Raw genomic sequence first — 21,366 nt, 5'->3', positions numbered from 1 at the left:
GTGTTGTTACCTCAGCTGGCCACTGGGTGTCACTGTGATCCGCGAAGCAGACTCCAGAGCCCCGCGGATCAATGGAGTCGATTCTCAGGCTTAGAACAAGAACACCCAAGAAATTACAAAAAGGACACAACCTTCATTTTCTTTTCAAACAGGAATAAGAATTTGTGTTGATTGCCGATTTCAGGGCATTCGAGGGCTGACACCCCCGTCCCGTGTGCTGGCCCGCGCCTCCGGCAGCACCGCGCTGCCGCCCGTCTCCAGCCTCACTCGCCGGCCCTGGGGCCGCTCCAGCCTGGGGAAGAGCACGCCGGGGTCGGGGCCCAGCGGCCGGCCCTCGAAGGGGCAGTGCTCCCCGCGCAGGCGGGCCAGCAGGCTCAGGCCCGGCCAGGTCCGCTCCTCCGCTCTCACCGCCAGCCTGGACAGGATGGTGCCGGCGATCCCGGGCACCGCCGGCTGCAGCAGGGTGCCGTAGAGCCGCAGGCACTCCAGGGAGACGTGCAGGACGGTGTCCAGCCAGCGGCGCTCCCGGGGGTCCGCGGGGTCCAGCTTCCACGGGGCGTGCCTCTGGAAGAAGGCGTGGGTGAGCCGCACGCAGCCGGCGATGGCCTCCAGCGCCTTGTACGCCTGCAGGCTCTCGAGGTGGCGCTCCACCGCGGCCGGCAGGGCCGCCACGCGCGCCAGCAGCGCGTAGTCCTCCGGGCCGGCCCGGCTCCCGCCCGCGCCCCCCGCGGGCGCCCCGGGGAAGCACTGGCCGCAGAAGCTGGGGTACACCTGGCGCGGGTTGAGGGCGGGGGCCGTGCAGCGGCTCAGGAGCCCCCCGAGAGAGTCCGCCAGCTCGGCGTTGAGCAGCTTCACCACCTTGTCGTCGTAGTAGTCGCAGTCCGAGTCCGGGACGCCCTGTCTGAGCAGGAAGTACCTCATCCCATCTGCGGTGAAGTCCCGGCACCTCTCCAGGGGGTCCACCACATTGCCCAGGCTCTTCGACATCTTCTGCCCGCCCGCTGTCCAGTGCGAGTGCACGTAGAGGGCCCGGGGCAGGGGCAGGCCGGCGGCCAGGAGGAAGGCCGGCCAGTAGATGGCGTGAAACTTAAGGATGTCCTTGCCCACCACGTGATAGGCAGCGGCCCACCACTCAGCGCAGGAGTGGGGGTACCCGGCTACTGTCAGGTAGTTGACCAGGGCGTCCAGCCACACGTATATGGTCTGGCTGGGGTCTCCGGGCACGGGGATCCCCCACTGCAGCCGGTCTCTCTGCCGCGAAACGGACAGGTCGGGCAGCTCCTCCTGCAGCCAGCGGAGAGCCGCGGCGTGAAACCTCTCGGGCCGCACGGCCTGCGGGCTCTCGGCCAGCCAGGCCCGCAGCGGGGCCCGGAACGCCGACAGGCGGAACAGGTAGTTCTCCTCCTTCACCCAGTCCACCTAGCAGGGACAGGGAGCAACACGGGAGAGCGTGAGAAACCAGGAGAGCCACACGGCTGGGCCTCCGTCTCTGAAGACAAGCAGGCTCTGGGAGCAGAGTCCTAGACACTGTTTACGAGAACTGGACACAGAATTCCACTAGCCAGTGGCTATTTCTACACACACAGGCAGCCGCAAGTCTTCCTCTCCTACCTGTGCAGTTTGCTTCTCTTATTTATGACCTAATCCTAACTTTTATCAGTTATTCAATTACTAAAAAATGGTCATTAGAAATTAATATACAAATCTTTAAAAACAGCTGTTTCATGGTAGTTGAACTAGACATCTCTAACCCCAGAAGGCACGCTTCTAAAAGTCAGCGTGAAATGACAGCGCCACCTCTGGCGGAGGGAGCGCACGCACCTTGTGACCGCTCTCCTGGGATATCTTGATTGGCCTCCCCATTGAGTCCACGCTGTCCCCCACCTGTGAGGGGGTCAGGAAGCTCTCATCCTGAGTGGAATACCAGCCTTCGTAGCTCCCTTTGTAGATGAAGCCCTTGTCCCGCAAGACGTTCCAGAAATGCTCCACAGCGCTGCGGTGTCTGCGGTCCGTGGTCCTGATGTAGTCCGTGTATGCAATGTCGCACCGCTGGAACAGGGTTTTAAATTTCTCGGATACTTCATTGCAAAACGTCTGGGGGTCTTTCCCGGCAGCTAGCGCCGCCTGCTGGATTTTTAATCCATGCTCATCCGTCCCTGAAAGCGCACACACAAATGAAGTGAAGTGCATTAAAGTCCACAAAGTTTTGCTTTGAGTTTTTTTTTTTACAAGCCTGAGAAATTCGGCCTCAGGACAATTTAAGTGAATTCCCATCGCCTGCAGTGACGCCAGGGCCACCTGTGTGACTTACCCGTGGAAAACCTCGACCGGCATCCCCGCATCAGCTTGTACCTGTGCAGGCAGTCCGCGATGACGGCGGAGTACAGGTGTCCGATGTGCGGGGCGGCGTTCACGTAGAAGATGGGAGTGGTGATGTAGTGGGGCTCGCCGGCCAGGGAGGTGTCCTGGCACAGGCTGCGCTGCGCAGTCCCCCCCCAGCACCCCGCCGGAGAGCGGCGCTGCCAGCACGACCTGGAGGAAGGCGAGAACCCCCGGCCCGCTACCCCCACGCAGCGGAAGGGTCTCCTTGTGAGGGCGCCTCCGAAATACGCCATTCTGTTCATCACCGCAGCCATTGAAGGTCCCTGGATGTATTATTGAGAAGATGAGGTTTCTCTATAACGATATCTAGTCATCTCGCTCTGTTACTTTTCCGTTCAGTTGCATCACATGTTCAATGATTCACACGATCTGTGAATGCCAGATTGTACTCCAATAACAGGAAAATTGAAACTGATGTATTATTTATGTTTTAGGATTATCGACCTACTGCAAGTACTTCACAGGGTGGAAATTATCTACAGTACTTTAGCACACAGTAACTTCATAGAGCATATAAAGCGTACTCCCGCGAACTCTTATTCAGCTATTTGTTACCATAAATTAATTAAAATTATTGCAATGCAAATCATTCACTCCACACTCCACACCAAAACTTGTAAGCCTTTTTATTCCATGTGACATTGAACTGCCACTTCCGGGGTCGTAAGACGGAAAAAAGTTAACTGGGAATGTGTCCAATTGGAACGGAAAGCAGTCGCGTCCAGCCCGCCCCTCTTTCTTAAGCAAGCCAATCAAAAGAGGGGTGTTGCCGAAAGATAGATGGACGTCTGAAGTAACCAATAAAAATTTGGTGGTGGTGACGCTAGATCTTTACTTTACAGGACTAGACGGGTCTTCCGCTCTGAAGCTAAATAATAGCCAATCATCTTTGAGGAAGGGCAGCTTCGGTGGATTGATGGGAAAAGCGGCCTCTGAGACGCTGGTTAGCTGCGCTGGCGGCCAATCGCGGCGAAGCGGGGGCGGGGTTAACCCGGGCGAAGGGCCCAGCGCTGACCCGGTGTTCAGTGAGAGGAGGTTGCGCTGGGTGAGAGGCTGCAGGAGTTCCGGCACCCTGGCTGAGAGGAGGGCTGTGGTGTCGTGTCTGTACTGTAGGCTGCAGTTGGATTATTTTTTATTCCGCTGGTAGTGAGCACCGCTTGTGCTGGTGGGAATCCGCCGGAAGATGCTGCAGTGCAGGGCGGTGTGGAGAAAGCTGGGTCCTCTGGCCAGGACGTCCTCGACATTGTGCCGCAAAAACGCGAAGAAAGCAGGTGGGACATCGGGGCTGTTTTGTTTTGGGGGTGCGATGTGGATGAAGGGGCCGGAGTGTGATCTGCTAGTGCAGATACAGCGGTCCTGAACTCTGAAGTATCTGCTGCAGCTCGACGGCTGTCTTCGGCGCTGAACCGTGTCACTCACTCGTGCAGTGTGACACGGGAGTGACCTCTGTTCATTCGTGGCTGCTGTTTTGCCAGTTGCAATAGAGACCAGAAGTTAGCCTCTTAAGGAATTGCGCGTAGGCCGCGCACCCTGGAGTGGGGAGGACCGCACTCTCTGTGGCCGCACACTGCAAACCGTGTCAAGCCGTGTGGGCCTTCTTCAGCAGCACAGGTGCCGGATTTGAACTATCCCCGACCCCGGGCTCTTCCACAGTTCGCCTGAGCCCATCTGGTCCGGCCGAGGGGTTTCCACCTCGTCCCAGCAGCAGGTGCGGGCCGAGTGCGGCCGCGTTGTGACGGCCCGGCTCAGCCATGTTGAGTTAGCCCTGATGAGGTGGGATCGGTTTCTATGAAACGCAGAGACGGAGTTTGCTGCGGTCTTATTTCTCGACCTTAGAAGTGTTTGCGACCCATGTCTGCTTTCATGCGCAGGGCTCTTCCAAGGTCGTCGAAAGCAAAGTTGGCTTCGCTTTAGCCACAGGAGGGATGTCCGGCATGTTGTTAAATCTGTAAAATAGTTTTTCTTTAATCGCTAAAACTTAATGTGGGAAGAATTTAGTTTTTTTAGACTATGCTGTCTAATTAAGAGTTTCGTGGTTTAGTCATCTAATAATATCTTGGCTGGTTGGCCTTTCTGCTTGAATTCTTACGTTAGGGCTTGTGATCCAGGCATTTCAAAGATGTATTCCTTTGAGACATGGAGGTCTTTTAGACTTGCTCATCAATGCTCCGTGAAGTCAAGGGAGGAGCCTTTAAAGCAGGTTATTAGCACAGGTTACTAGCAATGAAGAGCTCTTAGTAGCTGAAAGAAACTTAGAAAACCTGATGTATTCCAGACACCGGTGACTGCTTTGTGTCATCTGTGTTAGACCTGGAAAAAGTGTTGAGCAATTTACTAACTCGGTTAGAAAGTCGTATTCGAGACCAAACCTCAAGCAGAATATTAGCGCTCTGGCCTTTGGTGATTGTTGTGTAATAGTTTGATATCTCATCTTGATCTCAGAACCAGTTTAGTACAGGATTTTTTATTTTTCATATCAAATGCCGGCGATTGTAAATTGAGAATAGCCGCGAAAGACACTCTAAATGTCAAATCACCGTGCTTATCATTCACATGCACGCGTGAGTTACCTGAGCGCGCAGTAAAGGGGTTTTTCTCTGTTTCTGCGTCTTGCGCCCCAGTTCTGAAGTGCGAGAGCTCTCTGAGGCCGACGCAGAGGGTCCATGCGTCGTCTGGGGTCCCCGGCAGCGGTGGGCAGAACCTGCTGTATTATCTGCTTGTGGGGGGATCTGTGCTCGGTGCAGGAGCGTATGTAAGTAGTAAACCTGACGTATTGCTGATTCGTTTAGTTTGAGGGCACTCTGCTGCTGTAAACCAGATAAATTAGTAAACTCGGGAACACTCTTGCGTCGAAGTGGAAAAGATTGACTGTTTGGTCTTGAAAACCGTCACGGTCCTCTTTTGCAGGTGTACAACATCATACAGGGAGACAAGCAGAGATTCCAAGAAAGAATGTCTCAGCTGGCCACAAAGCCAAGTCAAGAGACAGCACCCAGCCAGGTGGAGCCTACAGGTGGGTAAGAGCCAGCTGCCTCCTCACCTACCTTTAAATAGCTTAATGTCTTACCAGTCATTTCCAAATACCACATCTCAGAACTTTGTCATCTTGAAAAATATTCTGTGGATTTGTTGAGAAGTGTCAAGCATATTTTTCATGTTAATTCGTTTTTTCAGTAAATGAATGTTGTGATATTTTTATCTCAGTGTAATCAAACATTTTAACTGGCATTTCATGCATTCTTCTTGTTGCAGAGAAAACAGCGGATGAAACTACAAAGGGTGAGTGATGCTATTTGAAGACAGAAATATCAACCCAACGGTTTTTCAGCTGCACAGCTGCTGTCACAGTCGGAGCAGAATGTCTGTGATTGGGAATTACCTGTTGATGCAACAGATAGCTTTTAGCTTGTATCCTGAAGGAACATGGAGAATCTGACATCACTTGGGAGGATTGCTGGCCTTTTATTATTTCTGATGAGTTGACATGCATTTACAGTGCATCATCATGATCATCCAACTACATCATTGAATCCATGATGGACTATTAAACTTTCCACTGTATTCACTGTCTCAAGAGTGTGCAAGCCATATATACCTTACTGGAAAGTGTATGGTTAGTTTTGACTAATTTTTAAGATCTTTACTTGATAACAATAATGGGAGAAGGAAAATATTTGATCATTCTGATGTATTCCCATAGTTTGACAGTGTGCGTTATAAGATGGAACTGCCAGTAAACTATAAAAACAGCCTGCGCCTGGACAGTATAGCCTGAAACAAATGAGACTGTGTGTGTACAAAGGCATAGGCAATGAGGCATGCCTTGTTAAAAGGACAATGTTGAAGTATGAAACTGGAGCTTCAGTTCCAGTGAGATGGAGGCAATAAGTCTGTTTTGAGTTTCCCGACACGGACGAATGTCTGGTTGACTGTGTATTCTCATGCTCCTTTATGCCTTTGATGGTTTGCAAAACAGTAGTTTGTGCTGTCTTGCCTTCTCCGTGCTGTGCGCTTATCTTCCCTGCCCTCGATAACCGTCCATAATCTAAAGAGAACGCTAGATTCAGAGCCATCTGGACTTGCTGTGATTTCTCACCATCAAGACCCGGGCCTGCAGAGTGCTGAGGAGGGGGAGGTTTTAGCAGAGAGTGCAGCCCCTGCTTTATCAGAAGGGGACCCCCGGGAGCAGAGAGGTGAGGGGGCGGAGCCCCCCGCCTCAGGAGCCCGCGCCGACCCCCAGGTGGAAATTGAGGGACCGGCTGAAGTCTCAGAAGCTCAAGGTTCTATTTTTAAAAACAATTCACAACTGGAGCTTATTTTTTAGCGGATGTTTATTGGCAAAAGAACAGAAAATCTACACCAAGGTGAAGGGAAGAAGCTTCTCTCCTTTTGGCCTTTTCTAACCACGTTGAAAAAGAAGCCCAATGTCTTTTGCGTCTCTTCCATCAAGCTTCTTTCTCTCCGCTGTGCTGGCCTGTCAGAAGTGGAGGGAGCACTCCTGGCTCGTCCCTAACGTACTAACCCTCCTGAGCAACCTGGGCCCAGCTCTGTTCCCCACCCTCTCCCCACTCTGTCTCTGACTTTCTGTGCACCGTGGAGGAAGAGCTCTGAAAAAGCATGCTGTTGTGCCCTCTCACTTCTCCCCGCCGTCAGTGTGGCACACTAACCCTCAGTGCACGAGTGCTGCCTTTTCCCCAATTCAGCCACAGCCCCTGCTTGCTGGCAGGGTTCCCTCTTTGCTTGTGAGGAAGCGAATGCAGGAAAGGAGATGGTGCCAAACAGTCTTTCCCCTCCTCGTGTCAGCCTGGGATCTGTGGTTGGATCGTGGGCTTCACCTTCCAGAGCCTCCCAGTGGTGTCTTGATGTCTTGGGAGTCACGGGATGCATTGTTTTTTGTGAATCCCTGCAATGGCACTTAAGTCTCTTCGTTCCTCCGTCTTCTGTTTGTTCCGCTGAAACTTTTACAAAGTTGAAAGTTTTAAATGAAGATAAATCCAGCTTGAATTCTTTCCTTCCGGTCCTTTATTAGTAAAGAAAGAATGCTTCCTGGGACGTTGGTGTTCTTTCCGGTCTCTCACGCATGTGTTGCAGCCCAGAATGTAACTATTTTTTTTGCTGAACGTTGTTTGGACTAAAGAAGAGTTTTTCTTTTTAATGTTTCGGGTTTTACAAGCAGAGGCTGCGCCTGTGTCAGAGTCCGTCCCTGCAGAATCGACAGACCAGCCCCCCACAGCTGCAGCTGACAGTGGTAAGAGCAGAGGGTGGACAGAAGGGGCCTCTCCTGACATTCCCGTGTGTTCTGGCCCTTTTCAGATTTCCGCCATCTCTCTCGAGTCACGCAGGTGTCGTACTGGTACTTCAGATTTTATTTGTAAGTTAAAGGCGGCAGGGTCATGTGTGGTTGATGAGGACTTTCCTTTTATACACACCTTCCCGGGAGAGGTGGATTGGCACATGTTCATGCTCCTCGGCCCTTCCAGTTGCTGCCGATGGGGGTGCGTGTTGGCTGGATGCCGGGAAGGAGGAAAGAGGCCGGGAATGAGGGATGTAGGGATCGTAAGAGCCCTGTGTCTGTGTGTCCTCCAGGAGAAGCTCCTGCTGCTGCTGCCCGCTCCGAGATTCCCTCCCACGCTCCCTACCTCCTCATTGGCGGTGGCACGGCCTCGTTCGCCGCGGCCCGGTCCATCCGCGCGCGGGATCCGGGTGCACGGGTGAGTCCTGGGCCAGGTGACAAGCCAGTGCTCCAGCTCGCCGTTGACTGCGCAGTGTTGCTGGGGTTTTGCGTACGTGTGCTCTGCTGGAATGCGACGGGATCCTGCGTCGTGCTCTTCCTTGACTCCACTGAGTTGGATCGCATCATGCTTCCCCGAGCGACCGGGGCTCTGTTCACGGAGGAGTCCTGAATGCCGAGCCTCAGTGCTCTGAGGGGCAGGAAGCGATATTTGACTGCTTGAGTTACTCAAGAGTGGCTCTGCCTACTACAGGTCTTGATAATCTCGGAGGAGCCCAACCTGCCCTACATGCGCCCCCCTCTCTCGAAGGAGCTCTGGTTTTCCGATGACCCCCACGTGACGGAGACTCTGCGCTTCAAACAGTGGAACGGCAAAGAGCGAAGGTGACTTTCTCTGCTGCATGGGTGTGACGGGACAGGTGCTCTTTACAAGGTTATGCACGCTACCTGTACAGGGGCCTGTACTGTGTAGAAGAAGGTACCAGCTGAAATTGAAGAGAAATCTTAATGTTATTGGCACATTCTGGTACTTCATGAGATATCGTAGCCTTTGCTGTAGGCCTCTTGCTTTTTAGTTGATACTTTCATCAAAATCTGATGTTGGAGCTTCTTCACTGACATGTGGACTGTTTTGCAGCCTCTATTTCCAGCCGCCCTCCTTCTATGTCAGCCCTCAAGACTTGCCCCATATTGAGAATGGAGGAGTGGCAGTTCTCAGCGGCAAAAAGGTTTGTCACTTCTGCCTCCGTTTTGAATTTCTTCAAAATGCTGCTGCCTGTGGGGTTAATGACCTTATAAAAAGCAGTCAGCTCACCCCAGAGAAAAATCACCTGATCATATACCCTGAACTTGTAACATCTGGGCTACTTTTATCTTTGTGGTTCCATTGCAAGCATCACCCAGAATCAGTGAGTCCTGCAATTTTCTCGAGCTTGATCTCTGCCGGGTGTTGTTGACCTGTCCTGTTCTGTGGTAGGTGGTGCACATGGATGTCAGAGGGAACAAAGTGTGCCTGAATGACGGCTCAGAAATCTCCTATGAGAAGTGTCTGATAGCCACAGGTGAGCTCGCTGGACGTCTCTCTTATTACTTGCAACTTACCAGGGTGAAGTGGGGTTTTAAAAGTGAGCCTCTGTCTCAGTCGGGTCAGTGGAGTGTCTTGCTTACTCTCTGCCATGGAGACATTGTAGATCTCTGTCTGCCTCATGGTGAAGTGCTTGACTGTAACCCTCAACTCGTGACGACTTCTGTCCACTGCCATGTTTCATCTCGTTTCTTCTCCTACTTTGGGCTGATGTCTCCGTTTCTGCTTTTAGGTGGAACTCCCAGGAATATCCAAGCCATTGAGCGGGCTGGGGAGGAGGTCATGAAGAGGACAACTCTGTTCAGGAAGGTGAGTGGGCTCCTCATTGACGATTTTCTGCACTCTTTTACAGCCTTCACTAAATCTACCTTGTAGAACCTGTCCTTTGTATATCCTTGACTAGCTGAAGTGCAGATCTCATGACAGAACCCAAAAGTGTTGGTAGTGCTGTTATGTGGTTGCTTGTGTAGCTGTTATAGCTTACTGAAGCTTGATTTTGCTTGTTTTTCCATCTCCTCCTTTTCAGATCGAAGACTTCAAGTCCCTGGAGAAGATTTCCAGGGAAGTGGAGTCTATAGCCATTATCGGAGGTGGATTTCTGGGGAGCGAATTGGCCTGCGCCCTAGGGAGGAGAGGTATGCTGTAAAAAAAGAGCCGAATGCAAGTAGACAAGTAGAGTGTCCATATGTTTTGGCTGTGGTGATTCTTTAGTTGTGTACAGGAGAGTGTCCTGCTCTCCACAGTCACAATATCTAAACCATTACGCGTTTAGAAAAATACACATTTTTGCTGTTGAAGTTCCTGCTGGACTGCTGTTATTACAGCTTCTGTATTTACATGACAATAACTGTTGTTCTTTTTGAAATGGTTTTAAAATTACTTTTGGATTATCTTCTTCAGCAAAGGAAACTGGTTTGGAGGTCATACAGATGTTCCCTGAAGGAGGTAACATGGGGAAGGTTCTGCCGGAGTATCTCAGTAACTGGACTACAGAGAAGGTCAGGAGAGGTGAGGGGGCGCTCGTTACTTCTACCCCGACTCTTCCCTTCTCTTCACGTCCCTCCCTCTGTGATTGTGCAGTTCCCCATGGGCTGTGTGGTCTGTTGCAGAGGGGGTGAACGTCATGCCAGAAGCGCTGGTGAAGTCAGTGAAGTATCAGGAGGGGAAGTTGGAAATTAAACTGAAGGATGGCAGACAGGTAAGTGTGGAAAAACAGTTCTATTAAATATAACGGGGTGAAGAAAGATTGCAGAATAAAGTAGCACTGTTGGTCCCTTTCTCAAAGTAGACTAGATGCAGTTGATGAAATCTGATCACAAACATGACTAATTCTGGGTCCGACTTTCCTGGTGCCATAATGGAAGGAAGCAGAAGAAAACTCAGTGGTTGCAATTTGAGGTACCCAAAAATGTTTACAATTTTACGTCATAAAACTTTTGTTATTAGAGAGTTGTGTGCTTGAAGTTTCTCAATGCAAATGGATAATGGCCAGATGATGCTTTGTGAGAAAGGGCGGCTGTGAGGTTGTCCCTCTGTCCCTGGACAGGTGAGAACTGACCACCTTGTGGCCGCGGTGGGGCTGGAGCCCAGCGTGGAGCTCGCCAAGTCAGGGGGGCTGGAGGTGGACTCGGACTTCGGAGGGTTCAGGGTCAACGCAGAGCTCCAGGCTCGCTCCAACATCTGGGTGGTACGTGCCGGAGAGCAGGGTTGAAAGGCAGACGTTTCCTTTGATGTCAACAGTTGGTTTCAGATGCTGAAATGTTAAGCACGGTAGACGTTTTGAAATGGTTGATAGCTTTTTCACATCATACAATGCCATTTTTCAAGTTAATGTATTATAACCACAGAACGTAACGGCTTTAAAATTGCTTTTATACATCTAACTGCAAACATTGAATCATTTCAGTCTGACATGTAAAGGATAAGTGGTTACTCGTTTTAACCTTGTTCATTTGGCCTAAGCGTTAAGTACTAGACTATAGTAGCCTGGCTGTGTATGTGTGCTGTGTATGTTTAACAGCTGAGCTTAGTGTGGAAAGTAGTAAGTGTGTGCGGTCTAGGCTACAGTGTACAGTAGGATGTCGAGCTAGGAGCCAGCGAGCATGTTTGAAACTGCTGCTCCTTCTCCTGGGGTGTCGAGCGAGGCGACGGGGTTGTAGAGACCGGGCGGGGCTTGACCAGCACCTCGCTGCGCTGTGCCCGCAGGCTGGCGATGCCGCGTGCTTCTATGACATCAAGCTGGGCCGGCGGCGGGTGGAGCACCACGACCACGCAGTGGTGAGCGGCAGGCTGGCGGGGGAGAACATGACCGGGGCCAACAAACCCTACTGGCACCAGTCCATGTTCTGGTGAGTCTGCCCAGCGCCGGGCTGCGGGCCGCCTTCAGTTAAAGGACAGCGTGTGGCGTGAGCCTTGGCAGCAACGTGTGGCTCAGGGGAGGGGGTGCTTTGTTCTAACAAGGCCTTGAAAGAAGGGGGACATCTTTTTTTTTTGTTTGTTTGTTTTGAGTTCCTGGGAGTCTGGAGCGCTTTTGTTTTTCAGTTGCGAGGCCAGATCCCTTTTTTTTTCCACGACAGCTGTCAGTTGTCTTAACGTTTCTGTGAGCAGGATGATCTGCCAACTGCGCTCTGTGTTTTCCGTCAGGCTGGAGTTGAGTTCCAGCGTTGTGTCCTCGAGGGGGCTGAGGCTCTGACAGGTGGTGGTGTCCCTGTCTGCGTCGTGCTGCTGTTACTGCACTGAGCCCTGTCTGTGTTCCAGGAGTGACTTGGGGCCGGAGGTGGGATATGAAGCCATTGGGATTGTAGACAGCAGCCTCCCCACTGTGGGTGTGTTTGCCAAAGCCACTGCGAAAGACACCCCCAGAGCAGCTACAGAGGAGTCAGGTACCCTGTGCGACAGCCGTGAGACTGAGATCTGTTCATGCTGGACTTTCTTTTTCCTCTTCATTCATTCCTCTGGAAACCTGCCGGTGTAGCAGTGACCTTCACCCTGCTGCTCAGCTTAACTGAGTTTTTTTTATTTTTAACCAGACTCATTAACAAAATCATCCGGTGCCAGTGTCTTTAGATGGTAATTGGGCCTAAGTAATTTGTATCCAGCAGCCTGTCCTCAAACCTCCCTGGCGCTGTTCCGATGTTCTTACTCATCCCGTTCCTCTGGGATTGTGCGCAGGTACGGGCATCCGGTCGGAGAGCGAGACTGAGGCGACTGCCAGCACGGCCGGGGTGCCAGACAAAGCTCCCTCAGTGCCACGGGTACCGGAGCAGGGAGAGGACTACGGGAAGGGCGTCATCTTCTACCTGCGGGACAAGGTGGTAGTGGGCGTCATCCTGTGGAATGTCTTCAACCGAATGCCCATTGCCAGGAAGGTGAGCAGAGACGAGCTGCCGCTGTAGTGTCTTGGAGCGCGTGTCCGAGCCTGCACTCGTGGTTGTGTAGCCTCTTTACAGAGCTCCTGTTACATAACCTTGTAGGCAAAGAAAACACTGTTTTTGTCTTGCTTTCCCTTTGCTAGCAAACACCTAGCTGCAAACAAAAAGAGAGCTGGTCAGTTGGGCCATTTGTTCAGCTCTTATGGAGTGCCTTGTCACTCTCCTGGCATGCTTCCTTCATCAGGGGGTCATCGGTGATTTTTCTGTTGCGCCCCCCTGATTTGCTCTTTGCCACTTGCTAGTGGGAGTTAGGGATGGGGGCCTGTGCTTGTGTTTCTCCACACGGCCTGCCAGTGCACTGCCCATGCCTCAGTGCTGAGGTGGGCGTGGAGCTCTAGCTGGCAGAGTTCTCGGCTGTGTGCCAAGTCGAGGACACCATGGCCAGCTAGAAGCCACTCAAACAATTTTGTGCCACCAATTGGAAAGTCTTGGCATCCAGCTGTTACCCACTGACAGAGCCCAGGCTCCAGCCAGAGTGCTTGTTTGAAATGTGCTGGAGGCACTGTGTTCTCTCCCTCTGTTCCACTTTTCTGTCCAGTACAGTGGCTTTCGCCTGCCTGCATTTCTTCTGCGTATCTGAGCTGGACTTTGTCTTCAGCCTCGTGTTAACTGCCCATGTTTATTTCTTCTCATGTGCTCAGATTATCAAAGATGGAGAGGAGCACGCAGATCTAAATGAAGTGGCCAAGCTCTTCAACATTCACGAAGAATGAGGATGGGGAGTCTGAGCTGTGGCTATAAATCGAGGACTTAATCAAGGCATTGGTGCCCCTTTTTGGGATCCGAACAACGTCGACAGTCCCAACCCGAGACGGGGAGAGAAAAGATGCTCAATGCATGAGATGAATCTATTTTGTGTACGTTTTTCACTGTCTGAATTAGTCACTGTTTGTAAATTGTGATGCATAAAGCCAGGTCCGCTAGGTTCTTGGTGTTCTATTAAAGTAAAATATATATTGAATAACATCCGACCAAAGTAACTCCCCTTCTTGTAAACGGGCATTGTGAAAATTGGAAAAACGAGCCCTTCAAGTTTTTTTTTTAATCCGGTGGCACTTTTGGATGTTTATCCCTGGAACAGACATCCTCATGGCAAGGACTAACTTGAATAAAATGCGTACAATGGTTTTATATTTCAGAATTTAATTGTTCTCAATTATTTATTGCATGATGCAGAATTATAACACTTCCTCAGTTTGTATTTTTGTAGTTCTTTTTTATCAGATTTACAAATTACTGTGGAATCTTTTCTGTAGTCAGTACTCGGATATTTTATTGAATGGACTAGATTTATTATGCTGATGTAGCATTTGTCATCAAGAGCGGCTCCACTGTGAAGCTTGCAGGGCAGCAGCGTGTGGGGACAGTTTTAGAAGCCGAGACTCATGCTTTGTACCAGGTCCTTGTGGATTCTCCTGTTCCTCTTGTAGAGCCCCAGAAGCCGCACGCAAGTACAACTCATCCCACAAATGTTCAACAGGGCTCAGGTTTAGTGAGTGGAGCAAGGCAGCAGTTGGTACACAAGCGTTATGAGAATGTTTGTCACCCGCCTGCATCGGGAAGGGCAGCACGAGGTGCCCAGACTTGATCAGTATAGCACCTCTGTTCATTCTTCAGCAGGCTCGTCACTCAGCAGCTGTGGCCACGCAGGAGCCACCTTAGTGTTGATGCAGTTTTAGGCCATCAGTCATTTGCATGTGTCATGATCAGTCATGGAAGATCAATTAATCAAAATGTCAACAATTGATCAGTCCGTATTCTTCATTCACAAAAATAAAAATGCATTGTGTGAGCATAAACAGAGCTTTATCTTGATGTTCAGTGTAAAGATGCTGTATATTGCCAGCAGCTATATCACCCTGCATCTTACAGCTGACTTCCTGCTGGTGCAAAGCAGGTGTGAGCCTGGTCAGTCCCTGGCTGAGAGACCTCCTGGGAAAGCTGAGGTTGCTGCTGGAAGAGTTATTAGTGGGGCCAGCAGCGGGTGCTCACCCTGCGGTCTGTGTGGCCCAGTAAAAAGGCACTGTCCTTTAGATGAGATGTAAAACCAAGGGTCTGACTCTGTGGTCATTGGAAATCCCAGGGTGCTTCTTGAAAAGAGTAGGGGTGTTACCCCAGTGTCCTGGGCAAATTTCTCCCAGACCTTTACCAATCATGGCCTTCTAATAATGCCCATCTGTGAACTGACTTCATCTCTCTGCTCTCCTCCCCACTGAGAGCTGGTGTGTGAGGAGTGTACTGGTGCACTATGGCTGCTAGTGCATCATCCAGGTGGGGCTGGACACTGGTGGAGGGGAGTCCCCATTGCCTGTAAAGCACTTTGAGTGGGGTGTCCAGAAAAGCGCTATGTAAGTAAGGAAATTATTATTTTGAGGTCTTGTACTATTATCAATCTGCCAGTAGAGGGAGCGGGTGTCTTTCACAAGTGTTCTTCGCTGATCTTTTTCAAGCGGGAAATCCTTACACTGCACTACCGAAGGCCAACACTAGGTGGAGAAAGGATGCTGTGTGTCATCTGTGATTCAACTGATAGTCGCGTTTATACCTGTGCATTGGGAGGGTTACATGGGCCAACTGAGATGAGCAAGGAACACGTTACTCCACTTGTCGTTGTGATTTGGATTGGCTCTCTAAAATGCTCCACCCCTGCAATTAAGACGAAAACAAATAGTATATAAGCTCTTGATGAAAGTGGCTGCAATGAGCGTGGTTGTCTGTTGTCGAATCTTGCTCACGGCGTGGAGCAGTGTTTAGTGAGCCTGACCCGAATGGTGCCGGCACATTGAAGTGGGTGACGTGACCTAGAGTTCGGTGTATCATATCCAAAGGATGGGCTCCCTAACAGCACAGTGACCCCTTATCATGCAGTGGCTTTAGTCTTGAAATTCTATTTGAGCGGATGAGCGCCACCTACTGGTCGACCAGCGTCACTTACGGCAGCAGGCGGTTTTTCTGGGAGGTCTCCCGCCCCATTGCTGCTCTGCCTTGCCCTGCTTCTGCGATGTAGCTCTATCGGGCTTCAGAAACGGTAGTATAATATATCCCACGCATAGGAAAGAACCCAGATCGCATCTAATTGATGTAACGTTATGTGCACATAGATGAATCTAATAAGCTTCTGCGAAGAGGGAGCACTACAAGCTCCCATATGGTCTAGCGGTTAGGATTCCTGGTTTTCACCCAGGCGGCCCGGGTTCGACTCCCGGTATGGGAACGGGTCGTTTTGTTACCCTTTCGTAGGGATACTAATAAACATTTTATAATGTTGTTTTTTTTTTCTAATTCACAAATGTCGACGCCCGTTTTGAAAAATTAACTTAAAGCAATTGCTGCTATAGCCCCGAATAGCATGGCAGCCAGCGACTCGTTTTATCGCATTTTAAAGAAAAGCTGTAAAAGGGTCAATCGATAAAAGTCTTTAGCTAATGCACGTTACAGAAACCGTGTTATTGAATTTGTTCAGGGTCCTTTAAAACGATTGCCGGCCGTCTGAAATTATTTTGCAATGCTCCGAAACTGCGCTCCTCCTTTCTGTCAGAATAACCCGAGGCTAGGCGGGGCGCGGAGGAGCGCTGATAAGAACAGGCACCGGCAGCAAATTGTCAACTCACTTGAAAAGAGTATAATTCTCAAAACCTAATTAAAATTATAGGACATGATACCGGCTACGGAGTTTTATTTATTATGTAGAGTACAGCTTCCGAAATAGATCAGTTGCCGTTTGGCATGTCATTTTATTTTTACAAAGTTATAAAATGACAAAGGTTTGAATCGTTTTTTTTTAAATGGCTTGCATTTCATTGAGGCTTCCTAATGTGGCTTTTGGCCAATGTTGTGGAAAAAATGTGACTCGCCCACGCCAGCCAATAGACAGAGGTCGGCGCTAGGAAATCCCCAAGCATTTACTGGCTTTTAAACACTGAAACTACCCAGCCAGGACTGGGAGCGACTGAGTCTTAGTTCTTCCCAGGGTCCGGACTGCACGGGCTGAAGGAATTCGCTGGGATCATGTGAGTGTGCTCTAGCTGGCAGAGCTGTTTTATAGGATGGGGTGCGTTTTGTGCGTGACGCTTTGGTAAAACTTTGAATTAGCTGAACTACATCAGAAGAAACTTCCAAAATCTGCTCTTGGCGAGACTGAGTCACAAAGTGGTATGAATTTGCTGACATGATGGTGTTCTGGGAATTTTCCCATTCATTTTAACGTCGCCCTCTTAGCATGCACATAAACTAGTGTCTCTTTCAATTCTATATCTACTTAATATTTTTTTATTTATAGCGGACTGAAGGCGCTTCTTATCCGTCGCTGAGGTCGCTCATTTGTTTGCTTTAAACTTTATTAAGATGCTCGTTCCAGCCCTGTGTTTTCGCTGAGTTTTGGCATTTCAACCAAAATGTATCACAATACAGCAATAGGCGCTGAATGCGTTGACAAGCGCTGTACTGTACATTAAACTTGGCTTGTGAAGTCGTGGGGATCTACAGATATAGCACATCGCCCCAGCACTCGGAATTTTCCCCGAATAAAATTACCCGGGATTCCCGGAAAGGGTGTTCCCTGGGAATTGTGAGAAAACTGGAGTTCTGTAAAATACAGCCGCCTGATTTCCAGCGTGCCTTACTTGCATGTTGTTAACGAATGTGCGTGATGGATGGGCAATAGTCCTGCCGTGTTGTAGTACTGTTCAGTCCTAGCGAAAAAAGAAACTCGGGCGGTTTCTAAATTATAGAGGGACAGACCTTTTTCCTTTCCTACTGCGCTCCATTAACAGAAATGTTAAATATTCTGTGAATGCACGACACCATGCAGAGCCCCTCTGTCTGTATCCAAGATCTGAATGATCTGCTGGTGCCAGTGTTTCTCTGCGCTGGCACCTCCTTATCTCCTCTTTTGAAAAACAATAAACGATTCTGTTTTAAAGAGGATTCTCAGGAAGGTGCTGATAGCTGCCTCTCCTCAGATGATCCTGAACTGTGGTTACGCGGCCCTGTGTTGATGTGTCACAGTACTGTGTTTGTATATGGTGCAGTCAGGCTGCGTACAGAGAACACCGATGAATGCTTTCATGCTCTGAGCAATGCAAGAAAAATCAATAATTCACTTCAGGGGAAGCTGACCTTTCCGGGGGAGGAGAGAATTGAAACTGCTGGTGTGAGAAAAGGCAAGTGCTGTGAGGTATTTGTCTGCTGCCCTCCGCCAGGGGTGCGTGTGACCACTCTGCGCCGGTGTCAGAGCCCGCCTGTGCCGCACAGCCTCTCCACAGATTGGTCATCCCTGCTGACTGTCTCCTCACTGTGGCCGACAGATAATTGGAAATCTCAGTCTTCTGACACTAATTATCCTCAATAAGAGCTTCTAAATTTACCCGTCTGGAGCAGAGTGGGTCCCTGGCCCATGGTGGCCTGAGACCCTTCCCTCTCCGGCTCCTTCGTGACTCTCCCTCCCTGCCCTGCTGTTTCCAGCAGTCATGTGCGCCGACCCCACTCCGCCTTTGAGCTCTTGGCTGGAGGGCTTTCTCGGCACAAAGGGACTTTGAGCCAACCTCCTTTGCCTTTCATCAAAGACGGCTGGGATTAAAATGCAGGAGAATGGCAAGGGGAGCATTAGAGAGCAGCTGATAGCCTCTTCAACTGGGCTGAAAGAGCAGGGCTGTCAGAGGGGCTGATGGAGGCCGGGAACTCTCTGTGGTGAGAGACTCTGATGTCACTGCCAGCACAGTGCCCACAGCCTGGAGGAAGGCGCTGCAGTTCAGACAGCAGTGGACCTCTTTCATGTTGATACAGTACTTCTGGGTTTTCACTGCAGTATATTCCAATACACACACGATCCACTAGGCAGCGGTGACCGGCCTGTTTCTGTGTGATGTGCGATTGTGTGTGCACGTTTTATAAAAAATTCCATGAATTCTGCGGAATTCTTGATTTTATTAGCTGGAGATTCCTAGTCCTGTTCCTGGAGACTCTCACACTTGCTGGTTAAAGATTAGCTCTTTACTTAATGCTTACCGAGCCAAAAAGTTGTTTGGCTGGAAACTTTGCAAGGTTTTTTTTTCTCTGGAAGGCTGGAGATTTTCAGTAACTTACGAAGCACAATTTTTAAAAGGCGCCCTCCTGCTTCTTTATAAACTGAAGACAGTTAAAGAGGTCAATTTAAACCTATGGTTAGGATCATTAAGAGTTCAATTAGTTAATTGGGTGCTCAGGTGTGTGAGACTCCGGGAGCAGGACAGGGAACCCCTGTTATGATTGGAGCTGAGAGTGCAGACAAGCCTGGGTCTCTTTAATAAAACAAGAGTTTGCTGACAGACTGACAGAGCAGAGTCTCAGACTGGCTCTTCAGTACACGATCTTTAGATCTTTACATCTGTTCTTTAGAGAAGATGTGTGCTGGCCAGTCACCACGCTCAGAGTTTGTGTGGAACAGCCACAGTAGTGATTTCCATCTTAAGAACCTGATGCTGGTAATTGCCATTATGATAGTAACTGCATCTTTTGCCTCCAGGTGGCGATGTTTGCTCAGGTGTTTTGTTGGGCCGTTAGGTGTAAAGGCTGGACTGTTAAAAAGGAAGACATAACCCCACTTTCCATGTGGATTATGTTCTGAATTAAAGCACTAATAAACTCATCTCACAGCCTTGACATCTCACTGATACCCCCATCACCATGTAAAACTTGCCTGATTTGTTATGAAGTTGGATCTAATTTGTGAATCACAGCACAACTGAAACAGCAGACATGAAAGTTTGTCTCAAGGACATTCGGTCTTGTTTAGCTGAGTTAGATGACCCACTCTCACAGAGCTGTGGGACACGAGCTGACAGGGCTTCACTTTAAAGACATAAATAGACTGGTTTATTGTTTCTGCTGCTTTTGAAAAGTGCTTATAAAAATATCAATAGTGGAACAGCAGACAAAGAAATGCATATATATATAATACAAAACTTCCTTATTTCAGACTGAGAAGTTGAGAACATTGTTCTGGCTGAATGACAAAAGCCTGCTTCTGTTGAAGCCCAATGAGGAACTGCCCGTGTTCTGTTCCTCATTTTTGCCCGAGAATCAGGCAGAAAAGGCCTGATGTCACCTGAGTTTTGTTTCTGGAGTTAGATAACAGATTGTTTAATGAAATACAACATCACCAGCACAGGTGAGGGAAGCGTGGGGAATTCTGCTTGTAACTTGTGTGACTATGTCTGTATTTGACTTGGGGAAACTTCCTCAGATGTCTCTGTACTGCTGTGTATTGAAAATAAATGTGGGAACTTTTAGAATTTCTTTTCTTTTTTCAGCTTGTCATTTGTTGTATTTTTTTAGTTCTATAATTTGTGGCTTATAATACTGTAACTCTGTGTGGTGGAAATGTGGAGAACATATCTCTAGAAGGTTGGCAAATGGTACTTTCTTTTTAATTCACCTCTCTTAAGGAGTATAATTTCGACATTCCTTTAAATGCATGCCTGTGATAGTGACGGATACAATTTTCACACTGTAATAAAAATGCAAATGTGAGGATACATAGAATTGGCTTTCAGTTGTTCTTGAGGGGTAGAGTAGCTTCTGTTGAAGTATTGCCGATTAGCGAGAATGGTTACTGAAATATGCTGCAGTATATGTTGTCAAGAGTTTAAACTTCCTAGGAAAGACAAAGGCTGCAGTAAGTTCTTTTTTCAACTAAACTGGTCTTGGGATCACACTCTATTTCTCTTGTTGAGCTATGGTTGCAATGACACAAAAATGAGCGCTTTCAAACATTAATATAAGAATAGGGTATTAAGTGCTCTATGTAGTTTGTAAGTCTGTGTGTTGTGTGTGTTGGGGGGGTAGTTTTGAAAAGAGACAGTCAGAGCTCTCTTCTGCTGAGATCTTAAACTCTATAACATTCATTTTCAAAACTGTTATTTGGACTTTTTCATGTAGACAGGCAGCCTTCTTCTTTTAAACTGTGCTGCAATGAGCGTGATGAGTGAAGCCTTGAGTGGCTTCCTTCTCTCTGTCTGTAAACCCCTGTGTGCCAGCTGGTCCTCTACAGACTCTCGCTGGTTTTTATCACAGCCTGGGCAGTGAGCCTGTCTTCTGCCAGGCTTTGCCAGCTGGCAACCTGGCTCCCAGTGGGCACTGCTGCCAGAGTGCCAGAGTGCCAGAGCTCTCTCTGCCAGATCCATTCGTAAGAAGACAAAACAGGAGGGAAAATAAAACAAACCATCTGAGATTTAAATGCTAAGATGTGATCGTAGTTTCCATTCCACACAACCCTTGACACTATGGAGGAAAGTAACAGTCAGGTCGTGTCGTACAAAATCCCAGTCAGTATAAAAACAGACGGTAGAGGACGGCATGTTTCAGCACAGTCCCAGCACACTGTGTTTGTGTCTGCAGAGGGGTCCAAGCTAGCGGTACACGAATGCAGGGTTGTGCTGTTCCCGCTGGTGTCTGTCGGGATGCTGTGGAAGGGCAGCCTTTTGTTTCCAGTGTTACTGCCTGTACATGAACCCACACGTGACGTGGAACTGAGAAGGAGTGCGGGGTCGTGTGCCCCTTCTCAGGCTGCCTAGCATCTTTCATGGTGCTTAATACTCCATGCTCAGTGTCACCACACCCCTGTGGCTTCTGTAGCCACAAACAGACACTACAGAGGTAGCAGTATTTTTAGATGATGTAGCGGGAACTGAATCTATTGGATGTTCTGATCTGGTGAGGAGGTGGCAGGCTGCTGTATTAAAGCTTCAGTGTTAAATACT

General features: G+C 49.3%; 2 protein-coding genes and 1 non-coding gene across 5 annotated transcripts; 2 read left to right on the top strand and 1 right to left on the bottom strand.

Annotated features, from left to right (window-relative positions):
* Positions 1-136: 136 nt before the first annotated feature.
* On the bottom strand, positions 137-3,080 carry mars2 (methionyl-tRNA synthetase 2, mitochondrial). Its single transcript, XM_088597477.1, has 3 exons — positions 2,312-3,080; positions 1,822-2,156; positions 137-1,419 (listed from the first exon to the last, which is right to left on the bottom strand). The coding sequence occupies exons 1-3, from the start codon at positions 2,634-2,636 to the stop codon at positions 181-183; spliced, it is 1,899 nt and encodes a 632-aa protein (XP_088453603.1). The 5' UTR covers positions 2,637-3,080; the 3' UTR covers positions 137-180.
* Positions 3,081-3,392: 312 nt separating this feature from the next.
* On the top strand, positions 3,393-13,769 carry aifm1 (apoptosis inducing factor mitochondria associated 1). 3 transcript variants are annotated; one of them, XM_088597471.1, is made up of 19 exons: positions 3,393-3,653; positions 5,004-5,134; positions 5,290-5,395; positions 5,635-5,661; positions 6,486-6,662; positions 7,559-7,630; positions 7,969-8,093; positions 8,367-8,497; positions 8,751-8,841; positions 9,090-9,174; positions 9,430-9,506; positions 9,724-9,832; positions 10,098-10,205; positions 10,307-10,395; positions 10,744-10,884; positions 11,403-11,545; positions 11,955-12,079; positions 12,369-12,565; positions 13,270-13,769. In XM_088597471.1, exons 1-19 carry the CDS (start codon positions 3,566-3,568, stop codon positions 13,339-13,341), a joined length of 2,094 nt encoding a protein of 697 aa, XP_088453597.1. In that variant the 5' UTR covers positions 3,393-3,565; the 3' UTR covers positions 13,342-13,769. The 3 variants fall into 3 exon arrangements, with proteins under 3 accessions (XP_088453597.1, XP_088453598.1, XP_088453599.1); XM_088597472.1 differs by lacking the exon at positions 6,486-6,662 and having other exon boundaries at positions 3,395-3,653; XM_088597473.1 differs by lacking the exons at positions 6,486-6,662; positions 7,559-7,630 and having other exon boundaries at positions 3,395-3,653.
* A 2,001-nt stretch (positions 13,770-15,770) lies between these two features.
* trnae-uuc (transfer RNA glutamic acid (anticodon UUC)) lies at positions 15,771-15,842 on the top strand. Its single transcript has one exon. It is a non-coding gene; the product is annotated as a tRNA-Glu (tRNA).
* The last annotated feature ends 5,524 nt before the right edge of the window (positions 15,843-21,366 follow it).

This window comes from Lepisosteus platostomus, chromosome 10 (assembly GCF_059453375.1).
Source record: "Lepisosteus platostomus isolate fLepPlt1 chromosome 10, fLepPlt1.hap1, whole genome shotgun sequence".
NCBI classification, from domain to species: domain Eukaryota; kingdom Metazoa; phylum Chordata; class Actinopteri; order Semionotiformes; family Lepisosteidae; genus Lepisosteus; species Lepisosteus platostomus.
Note: the sequence above shows the minus strand (reverse complement) of the source record. Positions and strands in the feature narration are given on the sequence as shown.

Coding starts and splice junctions, on each gene's coding strand:
- aifm1 (XM_088597471.1), top strand. CDS start 3,566: ATGCTGCAGTGCAGGGCGGTGTGGAGAAAGCTGGGTCCTCTGGCCAGG. Junction 3,654..5,003: donor CAAAAACGCGAAGAAAGCAG/GTGGGACATCGG, acceptor CTTGCGCCCCAG/TTCTGAAGTGCGAGAGCTCT. Junction 9,175..9,429: donor GAAGTGTCTGATAGCCACAG/GTGAGCTCGCTG, acceptor TTCTGCTTTTAG/GTGGAACTCCCAGGAATATC.
- mars2 (XM_088597477.1), bottom strand. CDS start 2,636: ATGGCTGCGGTGATGAACAGAATGGCGTATTTCGGAGGCGCCCTCACA. Junction 2,157..2,311: donor CCGGTCGAGGTTTTCCACGG/GTAAGTCACACA, acceptor GTGCGCTTTCAG/GGACGGATGAGCATGGATTA. Junction 1,420..1,821: donor CCCAGGAGAGCGGTCACAAG/GTGCGTGCGCTC, acceptor TGTCCCTGCTAG/GTGGACTGGGTGAAGGAGGA.